General features: G+C 42.3%; 1 protein-coding gene across 1 annotated transcript in view; it reads left to right on the top strand.

Moving 5' to 3' along the window:
• Window positions 1-21,357, top strand: part of CACNA2D4 (calcium voltage-gated channel auxiliary subunit alpha2delta 4) — a 121,137-nt gene that overhangs the window by 43,519 nt on the left and 56,261 nt on the right. The window contains exons 19-24 of the mRNA XM_049102496.1: window positions 6,257-6,318; window positions 7,386-7,453; window positions 9,619-9,664; window positions 9,757-9,854; window positions 12,052-12,145; window positions 19,852-19,947. Coding sequence (XP_048958453.1) covers window positions 6,257-6,318; window positions 7,386-7,453; window positions 9,619-9,664; window positions 9,757-9,854; window positions 12,052-12,145; window positions 19,852-19,947 — 464 coding nt within the window. The remainder of the gene's footprint in view (window positions 1-6,256; window positions 6,319-7,385; window positions 7,454-9,618; window positions 9,665-9,756; window positions 9,855-12,051; window positions 12,146-19,851; window positions 19,948-21,357) is intronic.

Raw genomic sequence — 21,357 nt, 5'->3', positions numbered from 1 at the left:
TCCTTTTGCCTCACCCTTAACAGTTTTTCTCAGAGTTTTGATTCCAGTTATGAGAAAGTGGCTTGCAATAGACTAATCCTCCAGCACATAACAATTATAAATTTGGACAAAATATAAAAAACAAACATTTAAAAGCATGGGAAAGTGACCAAAAGCAGGCAGAAATAAGGGTTGAAGGGGCTTCAACCCTTGAATCAAGAGAACTATGCTAGGTGAAATACACATTATGTCATGTTTTGTTTTTTGTTTTTTGTTTTTTTCCTGAAGGACATACTCTAGTCTGTTTAAATGAAACAGCTATAATTTAAACAGCTTTCAGCTATAGTTACCATCTTGAAGTATCAGAGAACAGAATTTGGGCTTTCAGAGTGTCTGAATATGAAGAAAGATATCCTAGATATGAGGGATCCATAGGCGGGCTGGCTCTAACATATATATACAAACTCCTCTCACATTCTTGACTGACCTTAAACTACGTATAGTTTCAAGGGGAGAGTCTAAGTACCCAGTGGAAAGCAACAGTGGAAGAGCTGAAAATCAGAACAAGATTTCAACTGTTCCTATGGTAGTGAGGGTAGTTTGGAGTCTCAGTCACACGCAGGTGAAGAGGCTTGGTAAACACCTCAGGATTGTCTTTGAAAGCACAGAAGAGCTGTACTTTAGGAGTAAAGACTATGTCCTGAGTTCAGGAGATTCACTCTAGACCTAAATACAAAGTTGAAACAGACCAACCCTAACAAAAATGTAAATCCAAGCCTCCACATGCTGAAGGTGATCAGCCAATTATCTATCTGCTGATTAAAACAAAAGTCAGCACTCTTCAGAGGAAGAGTATCTACAAAGTATCTATAGCCTATTCTTTACAATAGCCAGTGTACAATAAAAAATATCAGACACATGAAGAACTGGAAAATGTGACACATAGTTAAGAGAAAAAGAAGTCTTAGGAATTCAGCCAGAGATGACCAGCTGGTGGAATTAGAAGGACTTGAAAGCAGGTATTATAAATATGCACAAGAAATTTTTAAAAAAAGATGGTCAGAATGAGTGACTAGATGGAAAAATCTCAGCAGAGAAATGGTTGGGGTTTGATCATGAAAGAAGGTCCACTAGAAGTGATATGAGTACAGGGTCTTATTCCAGGAGTTAAATGTTATGAGATTGTAATTTCTGGTAAAGAAGTCTATAAGGCTGGTGTCTCTGCATCTAGTGGTGAGCTTGAAGTCATCATAGGTCACTAGGGCCAGCAGTTTCAAAGGAAAGCTGAATGAAATGCAAGGGAAAACAAGAACAAAGTGAACCCCGTGAGGAAAAATAAGAACCATGAGAACAACTGAAACCTACATCTCTCTTACTACCTCTAACCACAATGGTATAGGTGATCTGCAAGAAAGAGCTAGTGCCCTTCACGTGGAGCTATACAATCACCAGGCTCAGATCTCAGGGAAACTGAATGAGGAGATCCAGTGGCAGCTGGGGAAGTTTTGATTCTGGCTGCTGCCTCATGCCAAGAAGGTAAGCCAACAGATCAGAGCAAGCTGCCAGTGCTTGATATGCTATATTTACCTTTAGCATGTAAAATGGCTGCTGCTTCACTTCTGCCTTACAAATCTCATGCAAACTTCTCTTTTGGCCAGCCCTAACTTGGAACCACACAGGGAAGTGAGTCTGGAAGTGTAGTTCCAGCTTAGTTAACTTGATACAGTATAAAACCACCACAAGAACCAAGTGGAAATTCTAAAACCGACCAGTACGATATCTGAAATTAAATTTTTACTGGATGGGCTTGTCAGCAGATTGGAGGGAAAAAAGGACAGTGAATTTGAAGACAGAAAAATAGAAATTACCATTGTGAAGAACAACAAAAAAATTTTTTTAAGATTTACTTATTTATTCATGAGAGACACAGAGAGAGAGAAGCAGAGACACAGGCAGAGGGAGAAGCAGGCTCCATGCAGGGAGCCTGATCCAGGACTCGATCCCAGATCCTGGGATAACACCCTGAGCTGAAGGCAGACACTCAACCACTAAGCCACCCAGGTGTCCCGAACAAAAAAAAAAAATTTTGAAAAAAAATTATCCCTCCATTACTTACGGTCTGAAATGTGTCCTTGAAGTCCCAGAAGGAGGGAGAAGGAATGGAACAGAAAATATTTGAAAAAAAGAATGCCCCAAATATCCTGAATATGGTGGAAAACATCACCCAAAAGATATAAAAATTTCAGCAAACCCCAAGCAAGATAAAAAGAAAAAGAAACCACACCTAAACCCACAATAATACACCTGCTGAAAATAAAAAATATGGGAAAATCTTAAAAGAAGCTAGAAGAAAGCAATAATAGAATGATGGCTGACTTGTCATCAACAACAATAAAATAAAACGTTTTAATGTCAAAAGGAAAAATAACTGTCAACCCAAAAGTCTTAGTATGGAGAAAATATCCTTCCAAAAAGATGTGTATTTAGACATTTTCTTATAAAAAATAGAACAGAGTTTATCACTGTCAGACCTGAACTATAGGAAATGCTTTCAGAAATGCTTAAGGAAGTTTTTTACGATGAAGAAAAATGACACAGATGGAAATTCAGATCTACATAGGGAAACATGAGGAAACAAACAGCTCTGGAAATGGTAAATGTGTGTATTAATATGACTTTTTTTTACTCGTTTTAGTTCAAAAAAACATCTATTAGACAAAAATTTTGACATTGTATTGTAGGGCTGATCATTTACACAAGTGTAAGATAAATGGCAACAATAGCACATGGTGGAGTTATCCCAAGAATGTAAGGGTAATTTGACATTCAAAAAAAATCAATCAGTGTAATTCATTACATTAACAGAATAAGGGAGAAATGCCATATGGTCATCTCAATAGATGGTGAAAAAGCACTTGACAAAATTTAGATGGAAATGAAAAGAAGTTTCTTTAATCTGATAAAAGGCATTTATGAAAGGCTAACTTTAAGTGATGGAATATTAAACAATTTCCTATTAAACAATTTCCCTAAAAGTGTGAACAAGGGAAGGATGTCTGCTTTCACCAGCTCTGTTCAACATTGCACTGGACTCTGCCAGGATCTATCCCTGCAATAAGGCAAGGAAACAAAATAAAACGCACAAAAATTAGAAAGGAAGAGGTATAACTATCTGGATTCACAGATGAGATGATTGTTTACATAGAAAATTCCAAGAATGTGCAAAACGACTAGTAGAACTAACAGGTAAATTTAGCAAGTTGACAGAACACAAAGTCAATACTATAAAAATCAATTGTATTTTATATATACATATGTGTGTGTGTATATCAGCAAACAATTAGAACTAAATTATTTTTAAGTTCCAATTTCAATAGCATCAAACAATATAAAATACTTAGGAATAAATTTAACAGTCATAAATGACCTCACTGAAAACTAGATAACGTTGTGGAAAGAATATTAAAAAATTAAATAAATACAAAGATATAGCCATGTTTACAAGTTGTCAGTCAATGTTGCCAAGCCATCCATTTTCCCCAAACTGATCTGTAAATACAACTCACTCCCAATCAAAATTTGAACAGACTTCTTCTAGATCTAGAATAAGAAGTAAACTGGAGAAAGTGATTCCAAAATTTATATGAAAATGCAAAGGACTAAAATGCCCAAAATGACCTTGAAAAATAAGAACAAATTTGAATGATTCATACTACATGATTTCAAAACTGACTATAAAGCTACAGTAGCCAAGCAGAGTGGTATTGACACAAGAATAGACAAAAAGAGAATCTGGAAATAAATTCACATATTGTCAACTGATTTTCAACAAAGACAGCTTGTCAAATCAATGGAGAAAGAAAATCTTTTTAACAAATGGTGCTGGAACTACTGAATAAATGTATGAAGAAAATAAACAGTGAGCCGTATCTTACACCACAGAGAAAAACTAATTTGAGATGGATCATAGCCTTCAAGGGAAAAGCTAGAACTGTAAGTCTTCGACAAGGAAGCATAGGAGAAAATCTTTACAACCTGAAGTTATACAAAGATTTCTTAGACAAAACACCTAGAGAACTAAGCGTAAAGTAAAACTTGATAAGCCAGACTTCATCAAAAACAGTAAGTTCTGCTCATCAAAGGCACCACTAAGAAAATGAAAAAGTAAGGCCCAGACTGTGTGCAGAATACATAAGGAACTCCTACAGATTGTTAACAAAAAGACTAACAACCCAATAAAAGAAATGGGCAAAATACTTGAGCAGACCCTTCACAAATGAAGGCATGCACATGACTGGTAAGCATATGAAACCAAGTATCATTAGTCATCGAGGAAATGCAAACTCAACTGCAATCAGATTCCAGTCCATACCCTCTGCTAAAACGTAAAGGACTGATAACATCACATTCTGACAAAGATGTAGAGGAATTGGAACTCGTACACTGCTAGTGGAAGTATAATAAAGACAACTTTGGAAGATTGGCAGCTTTTTATGAAGGCTAACATACTTTGAGCATGTGACCCAGAAATTCCATTCCTGTTATTTATCAAGCAAAATTAAAACATGTCCACAGGAAGACTTGGTCGAGAATGTTTGTAGCAGGTTTATTCATGATAGCCCCACCTGGAAACCCACCCCAGATGCCCATCAACAGGTGAGTGTAAAGGCAAGCTAATATCGCACACATCGGAGTACTACTCGGCAGCAAAAGGAAACGCACTGCCAACACACGTAATAACACAGGTGGACCTTAAGGACATGATGTTGTGCAAAAGAAGCCAGATCCAAAGGAGCTAGACCTAATCAAAGGTGATCAAATTCAGAACAATTCACCCTTGGAAGGGTGAGGCGGGGATGGACTGGAGGGAGGCAAAGAGATTTTAGAGGATGCAAACACTCTTTATCTTGACTGGGGACGTGACTCCATGGCTGTGTACATTTATCAAAAATACTAGAGGAAAAAAAATACTAGAGGAATACACTTAAGATCTGTGCGTTTTGCCTTTTTCTTTAATAAATAAAAAAAGAAAAAATTAAAAAGATGATCTTCAGTTCCAACAGTCAAGCCAGCCCCACCTTGGAATATGAGGCTCCCAAGACTATCACAGCCGCAGGACTGCTGTGCTGGAGGGATACTGCAGAGAGGATCCGACTGAGGCAGAGACAGCAGAGGGCAGCCGAGGGATGAGGCCAGCCCTGGAGAGCGCTTCACTAGGCTTTGGTCTAAAACTAGTTTCCTATAGAAACAAACCCTTTTGTTGCCATCCCACTCCCACAACATCCCCTTCTGACACTTGAATCTCCGAAATGAAAGAAAAGCAGAGAGAAGTGAAGGGAGTAAGAACAGCTCTGGGGTCTGTTCCAACCTGTGGCTTTTTCGAGGGTCCTAAACTTGGGTCTGCAGACAGAAAGGTGCACAGAGCTTCAGAGCCCAGAGCAAATCCTGCTCCCCGCCCCCCACCGCCCCACCCCCACCACTAGCAACACACAACCTCAGTGACCTTAGGCAGGCTGCTGTCCTTAGTTCTGACTTACAAACGAGCACTCTAATGCTTAGAGCAGTGATGCTGCTGACCCTACAGCACACAGCTTGTGAACAGCTAGCTGGCCTTAAGTCCGGGTCTGCCTGATGCCCGGCCCTGTGTATGCTCCATGATGCCCTCGCTTACACAAATTCAACCCAAAAGGTGGCAGCTTTGCAAGGAAAAAGGAGTTGTAAAAGGGTGATGTGGCCCCAGGAGGGGTTTAGTGGAGGGGGGACCGGTGCCTCCTCCCCCTCAGCTGTATTCCAGAAAGGGGGAGTTTGTAGGTGAGTCATTACACAAAGGAGCTCCAGAAGCTTTTAGCACCAGCTGGTGGCCTCTCTCCGGTCCCCTATGAGCCCTGACATCGCCAGCCACCCTGTCCTATGCTGGCCACGTTGGCTATCTAAATTCCAATTTGCAGTAACTCAACTAAAACTTAAAACTTCCGTTCCTCAGTCGCACGTTTCAAGGAAGAGCCCTACGTGGCTAGCAGCCACTTTTAGGGGATTGGTGCAGGTGGAGACTTTGGTCCCTTTGATCAGACAGCCCCATGGCTGCAGCTTGCCAGGCCCGATGGTGGGCCTGCTGATGGCGTCAACGAGGTGAGGCAGGTGCATGCGGTCCCAGCCAGGGGTCAGAGGTGAGGGAAGTGGTACAGAGGTAATGAAACCCCAAGGCATCATGTGAGGAGGTAGGGGGCCTGGTCAGGTGCTCCTCTCTTCATCAAGCACTTTTTCTTTCCTCTTTTAGAAGAGAGTTCTTTTCCTGACCAATGATTACTTCTTCACAGACATCAGTGACACACCCTTCAGGTAAGGGGCCCGTGTGTTATACAGAAGGGGAAGGGCTGGTTGGGACACAAATACCAACAACTCAGGGCAGAACCTTCAGGTCTGGGGATGAACCCATGCACATTTAGTTGGCAATTTTGCAGTAATAGAAAAAAACCCAGGTTGGCCCTCAGGAAACTTGAGGTCTAGACCTGCTTTGCCTATGATCCTAATGTGCAGGGTCAGGAGCCAGACTGCCTGAGTTGGGTCTCAACCCCACCTCTAATAGGCAGTGTGACCTTAGTCAAGTTACTTAACTGCCCTTTGCCCTTGATTCTTGATTTGAAAACAAGGCCAAGAATGGAGGTATTTCTTTGTGCTTTGTGAGGGTAAAACACATAATCTACTTAAAGATCTTAAAGCCATGCAATGTAAGCGATTGTAAGATGAAAGATCAAATTTGAAAACGTCTTGGGTTCCTTCCAACTGTATTCAATTGAGGCATTTTACAGATTAGGAAACATATAGCCTTTATCTCTGAATTACCTCATTTCTCAATAAAGTATAGTGCTCAGCCTGGGCTACTCATTAGAATACTTGAGGAATTTGGCAAAACTGCTGATGCCCCAGCCCCACCCAAACCAATGGACTCAGATTTTCAGGGATGGGGTTCAGCACTAGTACCATTTAAAGCTCTCTAAGGAATTCAGATCTTCAGCAAACATGGAAAGCAATATTCTACCAGGAGAGAGAGGAAGGACGGTGGGGCTCAACAGGCAGGAAAGGGCTCCCTATTTGCAGGACTTTGTGAACATAGAAACCTCTCCACGATTCAGAAGGTCCCTGAGATGTTTGGGATGAATCTTGACTAAAATGGGAGCTGAGGGTGCTCTTGGACTATAGAATTTACAGGGTCTCTCTCAGGAAGAAAGGCCGATGATGAAAAGAGAACGGTTCTAGAGGGGACAACCGGCAAGGGGTTTGACATGCATGCCCCTTGTTGGTGTGGAAAGCTCATAAACTTCAAGTCACTGAGGCCAAGGAGGTGGGCTGGACGTTGCTTGGCTCTTGCTGTTGCTGAGTATGTATATTCTCTGTTTTCCCCACAGTCTGGGAGTGGTGCTGTCCCGGGGCCATGGAGAATACATCCTCCTGGGGAACACATCTGCGGAAGACGGTGGGTCTGTGCCAAGTACTGATGGGCAGTGTAGAGGGACACGGATTCTCGTGGGACCCTGAGCAAGGCCACCCTGTGGCAGAGCCAGAGCCTCCCGGGTCCCGGACTTGAGGGCAGACTCTCAGAGCAGGGCTGCCTGGCAAGGTGGGGGTCTGTGTGGATCTGCAGGACCTGCCAGTCAGTTGTCAAAGCCGGCAAAGCCTAGGACTTGCCATTGTGGATAGTTGGCTGGACCAGAGGAGGTGGGCCTCGAAGGGATGTGTTTCTCTGAACAAAGCTGAACTTCAGACAGAGGAGGCCGAGAAGAACAAAGGAAAAAATCTGTAGCTGTTAGCTAGGACTGCCACAGCAAAGTACCACACACTGGCTGGTTTAAACAACAGAAATGCATTCTCTTGTAGTTCTGGAGGCAGTGTCCCCTTCAACACCTCCAGGGTGGGATCCTCATTGGCTCCTGGTAGACCCAGGCATTCCTTGACTTCAGCCTCTGTCCTCATCACAGGGTTCCTCCCTCTGTGGGTCTCTAACCACAGGCATACTGGATTTGGGGCACAACCTGATGGCTTCACCTTCACTTGACTACATCTGCCAAGACCCTATTTCCAAATAAGGTCACAGTCACAAGGACTGGGGTTCATACTTCAACATATCTTTTTGGAGGACACAACTCAACCCATAGCAGGGATCTTATGAGACATGAACTGAGAGAGGCAGTGAGAAATGGTGGGGAAGGATGGGAGAGAAGGGCCCCACCCCCTCAAACCAGCCTTTTCTTGACTCCTAGCTGCCTGAGCACCTTGAGAGCATAAAACCAATATCCAGGGCTCAAGATGTCTCAGGAAGTGTTTTATCTAATGATCACATTCTGTCCATTCTTCTTTATCATCTCTTGAGTGCATCTCATCTCTCCGTCTCTCTGCCACCACCCTAGTCATTGTCACCTCTCTCCTGAACAACCACAGCAGCTTCCAACTGGTCTCCCTGCCTCTTCCTTTTTGTAAATCTCTGCTAGAGGGTCCTATCTAGAAATGCCAGATCAAATTGTGTCATTGCTAAAGGACCTTCAGTGGCCTTCTGGATTTTTTTGTGTGGGTGTGTGTCGTTTCTTCCTGCACTATGCTTCAAGGTCTTCCCATGTGCTGTGCTCACCCATGAAATGCTCTCCTTTCCAGTGCCCACCCTCTTATCTCAGCTAATTTGGACCCACTCTTCACGTCCCAGCATAGATGTGACTTTTCTTGGAGCTGTCCCTGGCAGACCCTCTTTGCCCCCTGCATTCACCCTTTCACAACACATGTTCATGTTCTTGGATCTCTCTCCTTCTCTGTCTTCCACTGTCCCCAAAATGATCAAACTCCCTGAGCCTCTATGGTGCCTTCTCCCTTCCTATACTTTTCTTCCTGTACCCAGATATTCTCAGATTACATTACTTCAGGGAGCAGAGGGTGCTATCCCTCACCCACCTCTGTGGGTGAGACCAAGCAGTGACCCAGAAGCTTAGAACTATAGACTTGGCCAGGCTTACTGTGGGGGAAGGAGCATCACCCTTTAGCTATTTGCCTTAGTCTATGTCAATCCAGTACCCCTTTTAATGACTCCACAAATACCCCCTTGGCATTTCCATCATCCTTTCCTGCAATTTAACAAACCCCAATTGAGCACCTATTTATTTTTTAGGACTGAGTAGGTGCTCAGAAGGGCATTTTTTCCTTACTAATTCAATCCACAAACATGTACTGGGTACACGGTTAGTGTCAGTATAGCATGAAGCTACAGAGATTATACCAAACATACATGGGCCATCTCTGGGCTCTTCTTTTGGCTGGCCACTTAGCTTAGTTGGGTACAATGAAGCCCATGAAGCCAAAATCACTGATTTCAAAGTCTTAGCTCCTTTGAGAGAGACCCTAATAGGTAGGATTTGGACATGAGGCAATGGGAAGAAAAGGCATTTCAGAAAAAGCAGGAGCAACATGGACAAAGGCATGATCTGTACAAATCCAACACCATCCTATTGGTTGAGTTCCTACTCTGAGCTGAGAACAAGGAAGAATAAAACCCAGTCCTTCTCTGGAGAAGCTGCCTGGCAGTTGTTTGTAAACAGTCAGGTGTATAACCTCACAACAGTGGCTGAGCTTCTTACTGAGTGTGAGCTTTGCTTCCAGGCTTGCATGACTTGCTTCACCCAGATCTGACCTTGGCCAGTGATTGGTAAGTGAGAAGGTCACTGTATGTGAGGACAAGAGAATGAAAGGGAGAAAGATGAAATTTTCTTGAGCTAACATGACTCTCCTGGGCCCCAGGATCTATTGCATCACAGATATCGACCCTGACCACCGGAAGCTCGGCCAGCTGGAGGCCATGGTCCGCTTTCTGACAGGACAGGACCCAGATCTGGAGTGTGAGTGCTGACCCCACCCAAAGAGGACTTTCTCTCTTCTCTTCCTCTTCTCTTCTCTTCTCTTCTCTTCTCTTCTCTTCTCTTCTCTTCTCTTCTCTTCTCTTCTCTTCTTTTCTTCTTCTCTTCTCTTCTCTCCTCTCTCTTCTCTTCTTTTCTACCCTTTTCTTTTCTTGTCTCTCCTTTCCTTTCCTTTTTTTCAAAATTTGACTACATGTGAGTTTTAATGTGTCACTTATCAATATAAACAAATTTAAAGTAAAATCATAAAAAAACACTAACCTTGATAAGTAAGCTCTTGATGTGTTTTTTAAGTGTTGAATTACTGACATTTTATTACATTCATTACTATTATTGACCTTTTTATTCAAGCATAATTAATATAGTGTTCTATTAGTTTCAGGTGTACAGTATAGTGATTCAACAATTCTATTCATTACCCAGTGCTCATCATAAGTGCCCTCCTTAATCCCCATCACCTGTTTCACCCGTCCCCCCACCCACCTCTCCTATAGTAACTATCTGTTTGTTCTCTGTAGTTAAGAGTCTATGTTTTGTTCTTTTCTTTTTTCTGTTTGTTTTGCTTCTTCAATTCCACATATGAGTGAAATCATATGGTGTTTGTCTTTCCTTGACTAACTTATTTCATTTAGCATAATATTCTCTAGATCCATCCATGTTGTTCCAAATGGCAAGATTTCACTCTTTTTCATGGCTGAGCCACTGAGGAATTTACTTACTGCCAATTAGCCTTATCCTTTGAACTCACCCATGGCTTAGGGAAAACAGAGAGATTTTCAAAGAAAAAATCAGAACCAGCTTTGTCTAAGTGTTCCTGGCACTGTGCAGCATGAGTATACTCACATGTCAGGGACTGGGATCACTGTAAGCCTCTTTCACCTGGGCACTGTTAGGGCTCCAAAGAGACACATAGTATAAGGGCATCAGCCTGTCCATAGATCTGCCCCTATCACCACCTAGCAGTAGGCCGCCAAACCAGTAGCTAATGCTCTTTACCCTGAAGTCCTCATCTCAGCAAAGGAACATTTGGACAGATGGTGTCTTGTAGTCTGTGAGTGTTTTCCAGTGCTTGGTTCTCAGGCTAATCTTAAATTTCCCAACACAGATGCAACTGGTGAAATCACAGGGCCACAGCCTCAGTGGGGTCCCACTTCTTCATCTTTGGAAGAGAAACTGGTCATCCTGACACATAAGTATCACCCCAAAGGAATACTTTGCCTCCCATGCTGGCCCAACAAGGCACTCATTAGCTCATTCATTCATTCCATCAGTAAATCTGTACTAAGTATGTACTCTGTGCCAGGCCTGGGGTGGGCACTAAAGCTGCAGAGAGGACCCAAATAGACGAGGCCCTTACTCTCAGTGAGCTTGTAATCCAGTGGAGAAGCCACACAATAAAGAAGCAAGCATGTGTATGTAGATGTAGGTTATTCCAAACTGTGGCAAGTGCCATGAATAGGATGCTGTATGGGATCCTTTATCACCCCTAACTCTGTCAGACAGTGTTATTTATGCTGAGGATGAAAAAGAACCACCCAAGTGCCTTCAAGGGTACAGGATCTGTCTTGGGGATGATGAAAATATGGATCTGGACAGAAGTGATGGTGCAAATCACTGTGAATGTATGAAATTCCACAGATTTGTATACTTTAAATTAGTTGATTTAGTTAATGTAGACTTTACCTCAATAAAAGTAAATAATTTTTTTTAAAAAGAGAGGAGGAAAAGAGCCACCCATGCAAAGAGTAGGAGGAAAGCATCCAGACCAAGGAACAGCATGCACAGAGACTCTGAGGCAAATTCAAATTCATAGAACTGGCAAAAGGCCAGTGTGTTGGGAGGGTGATGATCAAGTTGCAGACTGATGGCAGCAGAGAGAGAGGTGGCCTGGATTCAGGTCAAGGTCTGATGTCATTGAGGGGTTCTAATCTCAGAATACCAGAACTGAGAAGGGCCTTAGAAATCAGTTCTACTCACATATTGCTTGTGATTGAAGATGTGAAGGCTAAGAGAGGCAACACGATTTCCTCAAGCTTACATAGATAGTTTTACAAGCCCCAGATACTTGTTTATGAGGCACATCCCAATTCCTAAAGTTCGGGGTTCCTCACAAGGGCAGATGAGCTGTTTTCATCATCATGGAGGACATAAGTGGTTTGATCTTTTATTCTGCCCCCAGGTGATGAGGAGCTGGTACGGGAGGTACTGCTTGATGCGGTGGTTACAGCCCCCATGGAAGCCTACTGGACAGCGCTGGCTCTCAACGCCTCTGAGTATGTTCGGGGTAGGGCTGAGGGTTCTGAAAAGAGAAGCAGCTCCAACCCCCAGGATTCCCTTGGCTGTCAGGGTCCCTCTCACTACCTGGCTGACAGCTCAGGAGACAACTGGGTCCAAGATGAATGTGATGACAGTGGGAAGACATTGGGGGAGTGAGAGCTACCTTCACATGGACCCAGTAAAGCAGGGACTTGGCACAGCTTCCACACCCCACACATGCTGCTGCTCCCCCACACCCCCGTGGAAAAGCACCAAGTGCAGGTCCCCCTGGGTGTAGGTCCAGATCCCCTACCCACACTGGAGTAGTTCCATTCCAAGAAAACCTCTCTCTAGGTTGGGCTGTAGCTGTCTGAGTCCATTTGCCAAGTACCCTGGAAAGAGTGGTTCAAGCAGATCAAGACCTGGTTTCCAGGAAGTAAAGTCAAGACACTATGAAATACAAACTTGGCCTTGGTCTTTCCTTGGTATTTCCCAGAGCCTTAGATTTCCTCACTCCCTTTACCTAGTGGCATCATATTTAGTGGACAAGGTAGAAAGCAGAAATGAATGGCTTGTGTGAGTGTGTGTGTATACAAGTGTGTGCACATGCATGTTGGAAGGGTGCAAGAAATTGATGAGGTCAAGAATACAGCGGACTATACCTTGTTCCTGAATAGGAAGATTCAACATTAGCATCATTAAGATGTCTAACCTCTCCTGGACACTCAATTAATGCTATCTTAATGAAAACAACAGAATTTTATATGAAACAATCACCTATTTTAGAAAGCATGATGCAGAACACTGTGTACAGTATACCATTTCTATAAAATGGAAGCAAAACACAGATATCTGTACATGTATGTATATAAAACATCTATGAAAGGCCAAATGGGAAAGAGTTCTCATTGGTTGCTTCTCATTAGGAAAATGGGTAACTAAAACAGGGATGTAAGGGACATTTCTCACTGTATAATTTTTTGGTACAATTTTGAACCATGTAAATGTATTACCTATACAAAATAAAACTAGAGAACACAAAGAGAATATAGCAGGCCAAGTACTAAGTACTTGGTGTATGTTAACTAATGAGCCTCATAACCACCTTACAATATAGGTACTATCATTATTCCCATTTTACAAATGAGGAAACCAAGGTAGAGTGAGATAAGCAACTTGCCCAAGGTCATATGCCTCACAAGTGGTGAAGCCAGAGTCAAAACCAGGCAGCCTGGTTCTGAGGCATAGGAGATTGGATCATTGGTTTGGAGAGGAAGGACATGATCTTCATCTTTCTAAGTTCAGAAATTAGCCAGAGACATTTTTAATGTTGAGAGACACTGAAGAACAAATATTCTTAACCAAGATGTATATTAGAAAAAGAAGACCTGGAGAATTAATATAAAATGGCATATTAATAAAGCTAAGGGGAAAAATCGTATAATTACCCTTATAGATGCAGAAAAGATATTTGAACAAATATTAATATCCATGCATTTTTTTAGAGATTTTTTTAAATTTTTTTTATTTATTATTTATGATAGTCACACACAGAGAGAGAGAGAGAGAGAGAGAGGCAGAGACACAGGCAGAGGGAGAAGCAGGCTCCATGCACCGGGAGCCCGACGTGGGATTCGATCCGGGGTCTCCAGGATCGCGCCCTGGGCCAAAGGCAGGCGCCAAACCGCTGCGCCACCCAGGGATCCCCTAGAGATTTTATTCATGAAAAAAAAAAAAAGATTTTATTCATGGGAGATACAGAGAGAGAGGCACAGACACAGGCAGAGGGAGAAGCAGGCTCCAAGCGAGGAGCCTGATGTGGGACTCGATCTCAGGTCTCCAGAACCACACCCTGGGCTGAAGGCGGCGCTAAGCCGCAGAGCCACCCGGGCTGCCCTCCATGCATGTTTTTTAAAACTAATCAATAAAATTAAAATTGACCAGGGGTGCCTGGCTGGCTTAGGTTACAGAGCATGCAATTCTTGATCTCAGGGTTATAAATTCAAGCACTATATTGGGTGTAGAGATTATTTTATTAAAAATAAAAATCTTGGGCAGCCCGGGTGGCTCAGCGGTTTAGCGCTGCTTGTAGCCCAGGGCGTGATCCTGGAGACTCGGGATCGAGTCCCACGTCAGGCTCCCTGCATGGAGCCTGGTTCTCCCTCTGCCTGTGTCTCTGCCTCTGTCTCTCTCTCTCTCCTCTCTCGATTAAATAAATAAAACCTTTAAAAAAATAAAAATAAAAATATTTTTAAAGATAAATAATAAATAAATAAAATAAAAATAAAAATCTTCAAAAAAAAAATAATAATAACCTAAGCCTGAAAGTCAACATCTGAGTGGAGCTAGAGGCTCTCTCAACTAAAGACAGGACTAAGACAGGCATTCCCATATCCTTACTACTATTTAACAAGGTCAGAAAGTATCAGTCAATGTAGCCAGACAAGAGAATGCACATAGAAGCAATGAGATTTGGAAAGGGTGAAGTAAATTATCTCTGCTTAAGAGGGTGATAAGATTATGTATCTGGAAGCCCCAAAAGAATTTATAGGAAAACTACTATAAACAATAAGAGAATTTAGTAAAGTAGCAGGTTACAATATGAACATTCAAAAATTAATATCCTTAATCTATGCAAACAAAAACTAGATAAAAACATATTCAAGAGGGCAAAAAACAGAATGTAATGAAACACCTGGGTATAACATATAAAATATGCCCTAAATCTTACATAAGAAGAATTACAAAATATTCCTGGAAGACACAAAAGTTGACTTGAACACATGGGGAGATATATTCAGTGTTTTTTGGGTAGAAAGCATCAACATCATGAAGACATTAATACTCTCTAAGTTAATTTATAAATATAACAATCCCAATAAAAATGTCATCACTATTTTTCTGGATCCAGGTAAATGGATTATAAAGTTTATCTGGAATAAGAGTCAAGAAATTCCAGAAACAGCAAAGCAACAAAGGAAGTTTGGTCCTACCAACGTATTAAAACAGTATGACAAAATCTCTATAAAGTGTAGTATTGACACATGACTAGAAAGGCAGACCAATGGGATGGAATAGAAAATCCAGAAATTAGGGCACCTGGGTGGCTCAGCAATTGAGCATCTGCCTTTGGCTCAGGTTATGATCCTGGGGTCCTGGTATCGAGTCCTGCATCAGGCTCCCCACAGGGAGCCTAGTTCTCCCTCTGCCTATGTCTCTGCCTCTCTCTGTCTCCCATGAATAAATAAATAAAATCTTTTTAAAAATACAGAAATTCATCTAAATGCATGTGGAAAGACATCATGTCAGACCATCATGAGAGAAAAATGGACTCTTTAATAATTGGTTTGAGAGCCATATGGAGAATGATAAAATTGTATTATTTCCTCACATTGTACACCTGGATAAAATCCAAATGACTCAGATTTAAATGTAAAAAAAAAAATGAAACCATATAAGTACTATTAAAAAATGAGTCAATTGCTCTAAAATCTAGGAATTAGGAAACCTTTCCCAATGATGACTCAAAATTCAGAAGCAATAAAAGAATGACTGACAAATTAAACAGCATAAAAATGTTTATTTGGCAAAAATAAAAACGTGAGCAAGGTGAAAACAGAAATGACAAACCAAAAAAATGTTTGCGACTTATATAACAAACAAAAGCTTACTATCCCTACATCATATATTCACAATAAATGAAGAGCTTCAAAAATAGTGAAGTAAAAAACCAACCACTTTATAGGAAAAAGGACCAAGAGATATGGGTAGTTCAGAGAACACATACAAATAGTCCTTAAGGGGATCCCTGGGTGGCGCAGAGGTTTAGCGCCTGCCTTTGGCCCAGAGCGCGATCCTGGAGACTCGGGATCGAATCCCACGTCGGGCTCCCGGTGCATGGAGCCTGCTTCTCCCTCTGCCTGTGTCTCTGCTTCTCTCTCTCTCTCTGTGTGACTATCATAAATAAATTAAAAAAAAAATAGTCCTTAAATATATGAAGAAAAAAAAAAAAAGATCGATCTAGCTCATAATAAAAAGAATGCAAATTTAAAGTATACCAAGATTATATTTGTCATTCATCAGATTGATAACCATCTAAGTTTGTTGTGGTTCATGGTTGGCAAGGCTGTGGGGGGATCAGGCTCCTATATATTGCCAGTGGATATACAAAATGTCTCAAAGGCTGTAGAGGACAATTTGATAATATCTAACAAACTACATATGCATTTACACTCTGACTCAGCAATATCACTTCTAGGAATGCATCCCAAAGATATACTAGTAAAAATAAGAAAAGATATATACATAAGCTTTTTGTTACAGCTCCATTTATAACAGTGAAAGACAGAAAATAACCTAAATCCAGGGACTCCTGGGTGGCTCAGTGGTTGAGCATCTGCCTTCAGCTAAGGGTGTGATCCCGGATTCCTGAGATCCAATTCTGCGTCGGGCTCCCCATGGGGACCCTGCTTCTCCTTCTGCCTATGTCTCTGCCTCTCTCTGTGTCTCTCATGAATAAATAAACAAGATCTTTTAAAAATAAATAAGTAACCTAAATCAGTCAGTAGGAGCCTCATTAAATAAACCATAGTAGATCCCCAAAATGGAATACTATGTAACTGTAAAAAATGGGAAATCTATATGCTGCAACGGAATGGTCTCACCAATGGAGAAAAGTATATATAATACCATCACTATTTATTTAAAAGGAGGAGATGCAAATATATTTTCATAGTTACTCACATATATATAAACATAGATGCAAGTATGTATATACATATGTGCACATATATTTTTGTAATGGAACAATAAACAAGCAAATAAAAAAGATTACTTTAGGCAGAGTGAAATAATGGGGATGAAGACAGGCTTATGAATATGCTCTATTTTGCATATTTGACTTTGGAACCATGTAAATGCTTTATATCATCATAAAACAAAATCAGATTTCAAAAAATAAGCTCTAAAAATTCTAAAGCAAATGAAATAAACCTAGTTATATATCAAGTTCATGACATAACAATAGGTGAATTCTTTCAAGGGACTTGAAAACTGAACCATAAACAATAAATAAATAAAATCTTAAACTGTGTTCAATAACCACATTGCTAGAAACAATATTGACACTGTTTTCTCAAACTATATAGTTGGATAGAGCAAATAGTATTATGTTAATGTCATTAGGAAGCAAGGTTTTCAGCAAATGAAGAAAGAGGTGCAAAGTTTTTAAATCAAAGAAGATGTACTGCTGAATATGAATTGGAACTATCAATGAACTTGTGATGTGTTTTCTCTGAAAGAAACAAAAGGGATATCCTGGCCCTGACCACCAAAAAGACCAACCTCAATGAGTACCCCAGAGCTGGATTGTGGACTTTCAATGTGCAAATTAAGAAGTCCTCATTAAAATGAGTCAGCAATCCTTGGAGAAATGTCTGATTCAGGACAGGGGCAGGAAGTGTACAAAATAATCCAGGAGCATCTTGTCATAATCAGAAGGAAGAAGTTACTGAAGACTTAATGACATTGTGCCAGGGGGACCCCAGAACCAAAATGAAGTGGCTCTTACTGGTTAAAGATAGGACAATGGGAGCAGTAAAAGTAATGACAACTACAACAGATTAAAACATATTAAATGTGTTTATATCCTGTGTTCATAACGATACCGAGGAGGAAAAAAACCTTTTGGTCATCTTCAGAAGATGTTAGGAAGTCAACTCATTCTAAAAACTGGTGAATAAGCAGGCACTCAATTATTTATCCTGCCTCTCCTGTACAAATTGCATCTCAGGATAACCAAATATTGATGAGGAGAAGTTTATCTTTTTTTTTTTTTTTTTTTGAGAAGTTTATCTTTATACAAGTATTTCAGGTACAAATAAAATAAGAAAGGAATCAAGCAATGTCCCTATTTTGCAACCTCTAGTCAATCAGATAGTGGGTGCCTCTTGACAAAGAACACACCACTTATAGTAATTCAAAACTATATCTGATCCAGCCAGTAGGTCTAACTGCTGGTTTATAAGAAATACAGGGAACAAGAGAGCATAACACCACAGCATCATGATCAGCTAAACCCAGAAAGCAGAAGCTCTACAGAACAAATGACCTACTCCAGCAAATAAGTTGCAAGGAAAAGAGAAGAGAGGGAGAGAGGAGAGAGAAAGGTTCAAAGTGACTAAAGGTGACTGCTAATAGGTATGGGGTTCCTTCTGGGGATGATGAAATGTCCTAAAATAGGCTGGTTGGTGATGGCTGCACAACTCCGTGGATATACAAAAATCATAACTGCACACTTCAAATGGATGAAGCATATGGCAAGTGGATTATAGTTCAATAAATATAAATGTCTGGCTCTAGATCTAGATAGAGAAGAGAAAGAGAGGAAAGAAATGAGACATGAATTTGAGGACCCTAGTCAGAATCTCATTCAAATAAGCTAAAAAAAGGATTGTGGATTATTGTATTATCTGATGCTATTAAGGAATTATGGAGTTTTTTAGGTGTGATAATGGCATTAAAGATGTTTTCATGCCTTATATTTTAATGATAGAAATTAAAATATTTACCAATGAAATGATATCTGAGATTTGCTTCAGAATAATCTAGTTGAGGGGCCAGGGGAGGCTATAGATGAAATAAGATTGGCATGGGCTGGTAATTGTTGAGGCTGATTTATGGGTGCAGGAGTCTCATTCGATTATTCTCTACTACATTTGAATAAAGAATTGCATCAGGAGTGCCTGAGTGGTAGTAGAGTGGTGGGAATGTGAAACAGTATAGCCACTGTGAACAATAGTTTGGAGGTACCTCAAAAAACTAAAAATAGAACTACCATATGGTCCAGCAATCTCACCTCTGATTATTTATCCAAAGGAAATAAATTAAACCATTGTCTTGATGACTCTCATGCTGGTGCTATCATCGTGGAAGTAGAGTTACACTCCAGCTAGCTAATGGATTTTCTTTCTCAAATCTTTTTTTTTTATTTTTATTTATTTATGATAGTCACACAGAGAGAGAGAGGCACAGACGCAGGCAGAGGGAGAAGCAGGCTCTATGCACTGGGAGCCCGACATGGGACTCGATCCTGGGTCTCCAAGATCGCGCCCTGGGCCAAAGGCAGGCGCCAAACCGCTGCACTACCCAGGGATCCCTTCTTTCTCAAATCTTGTTGGCAAGGTTATTAAGTCCACTGGGTTCATGTAGGTGAGTGCAGATAGCGTCTGCTCTTCTTCCTTTCACATTTCAATAAGAAGGTAAACATGTGAAAAAGTTTTTAAAACCGTGAAGTGTCCTATAAGTGTTGGTCATGAGAAGTTCCCATTCCGGAGGTCCCAAGACAACATCTCTTTTCCTGAATTCCTCTGTCTTCCAGAGCCAACTCTCCCCAAAACCTGGATGGACATGTTAGGAGCAAAAAGGAAAAAAAAAAAAGGGCATAAAGGCAGAGCCCCAGGGGACCCCACTAACAAAGGAAGGTGCTGCCCAGGGGCACCAGGTTGACCAGATGCAACAAACATGCTCACCATGGATGGACAGTGCATGTGTGTGCAACCCCCTGAACAACCAGTCTGCCTGCCTGCACCCTGCCCCTCACCACCAGGTAGATCAGGCCAGGCACTAGTAGAGGCCTGCAGGCCTTCCCCCGGCTCCTGGTGCCCCCTTCCTACACCTGTCGCTGCACTGTGTGGTAATGATACCTGCTCTGTCTACCTTACAGTGAGTCCAAGCAAGCAGTGGACATGGCCTTCCTGGGCACCCGGGCCGGCCTCCTCAGAAGCAGCTTGTTTGTGGGCTCTGAGAAGGTCTCCGACAAGTGAGTCCTGCTGAGTACCCCGGGAGGGTGATCCTTGCAGGGTGATCCTACAGCCTGTGGGCAGGCAGATTCAGCATCAGGGGTGGGGTGGGGGGGTGGGAGGGTGCGTGCACAGAGAGTGGAAGGGTTGTGGTTTGCAGATTGGGAGCATCAGAAAAGTACGACTTCTACCACGCTTAGATGCATCCTGGAGGCATCCCCAGGAGAGAAAGGACAGTGGCCCAAACAGGCAAGGACACTAAGGTTGTAAGGGTTAATCACTTCCACAAAGGGAAACCCAGAAGCTGTTACCCCTGGGACCAATCTGTATGCAACAAGCTAAATCATTTGGCTGCATCCCCTCCTTTATTGACAACTTACACATCCCCTAGGCCAGCAGTTCTCAACTGGGGCTGATTTCCCCCACCCTCACTCCAGGGACTTTTCTCAATGTGTGCAAACATTTTTAGTTGTCACAGCTGGGGGACGGGCACTTGCTACCGGCATCTAGTGGGGCAGAGGCCAGGGATGGTGTTAAACATCCTCACAACCATTGTCTGGCCCAAAATGTCAATAGTGCTGAAGCTGAGAGACCCTGCTCCCAGCCAAGCCTGGATTCTGGGAGGTCAGCTTGTGGAGTGTCCTCAGCAAAGGGAGCCAGAGAAGGGGGCTGGGGGGTGGGGTCGGGAGAGCAGAGCCCCTGCACTCTGCAAACCAGGAGACTCAAATAGGCAGAGGCCACCAGGCACTCGGAGGGGAAGGGCTGAGGAGGCACTGCACGGTCCTGGCCTCGCACCTGCTCACTGCTCCTCTCCCTGAATGCAAGCACACGGCCACAGAGCCATCTTTGAGCTTCTTCCAGGACTCTGACAGACCCACACTTGCTAGAAAGCGGAGGCTTTCTAGGAAAACAAATCTAGTTGCTTTTCCTCTCCCCACGTCCCCTCACTGCCAGAAGAGGTGAACAGAGGAGAACACTCTGCCTCGCTAACCCTTTCCTTGGCCCTGTTAGAGACACAGCAAATGATTTAATGGACTGAATCTGGTGGGTGAATTGTAGATTCACCCGAAGGCCTTAAACAGTGTGGGGAGCTGACCTCCCCACACTCACGACCCCTCCAGTGGGCCACCCACTTGTACTTCCTCATCCCCTTAAACTTCTACCCCCACTAAGAAAATCACATACCCATTTCATTGGCCAAAGTTGGACAGGGTGAACCACACCTGGCAGGAAGGGGGTGAAGGCATCCTCAGCATTCCCCTGCACCCTCTCTGAAAGGCTTCTAAGTATGGAAGATGGAAATCTCAGTACAGAGAGACCCTCCTGGCTTACTAATGCAGCCACCACGAATGGCCGCACAGACACCATGCAACTCCAGAGGGCTCCCTTCACCTAGCCCATGCTGTGACTGGCAGCCAGCAATTGTGCAA

The sequence above is a fragment of the Canis lupus genome, chromosome 27 (genome assembly GCF_003254725.2).
Source record: "Canis lupus dingo isolate Sandy chromosome 27, ASM325472v2, whole genome shotgun sequence".
Taxonomy (NCBI): domain Eukaryota; kingdom Metazoa; phylum Chordata; class Mammalia; order Carnivora; family Canidae; genus Canis; species Canis lupus.
Note: the sequence above shows the minus strand (reverse complement) of the source record. Positions and strands in the feature narration are given on the sequence as shown.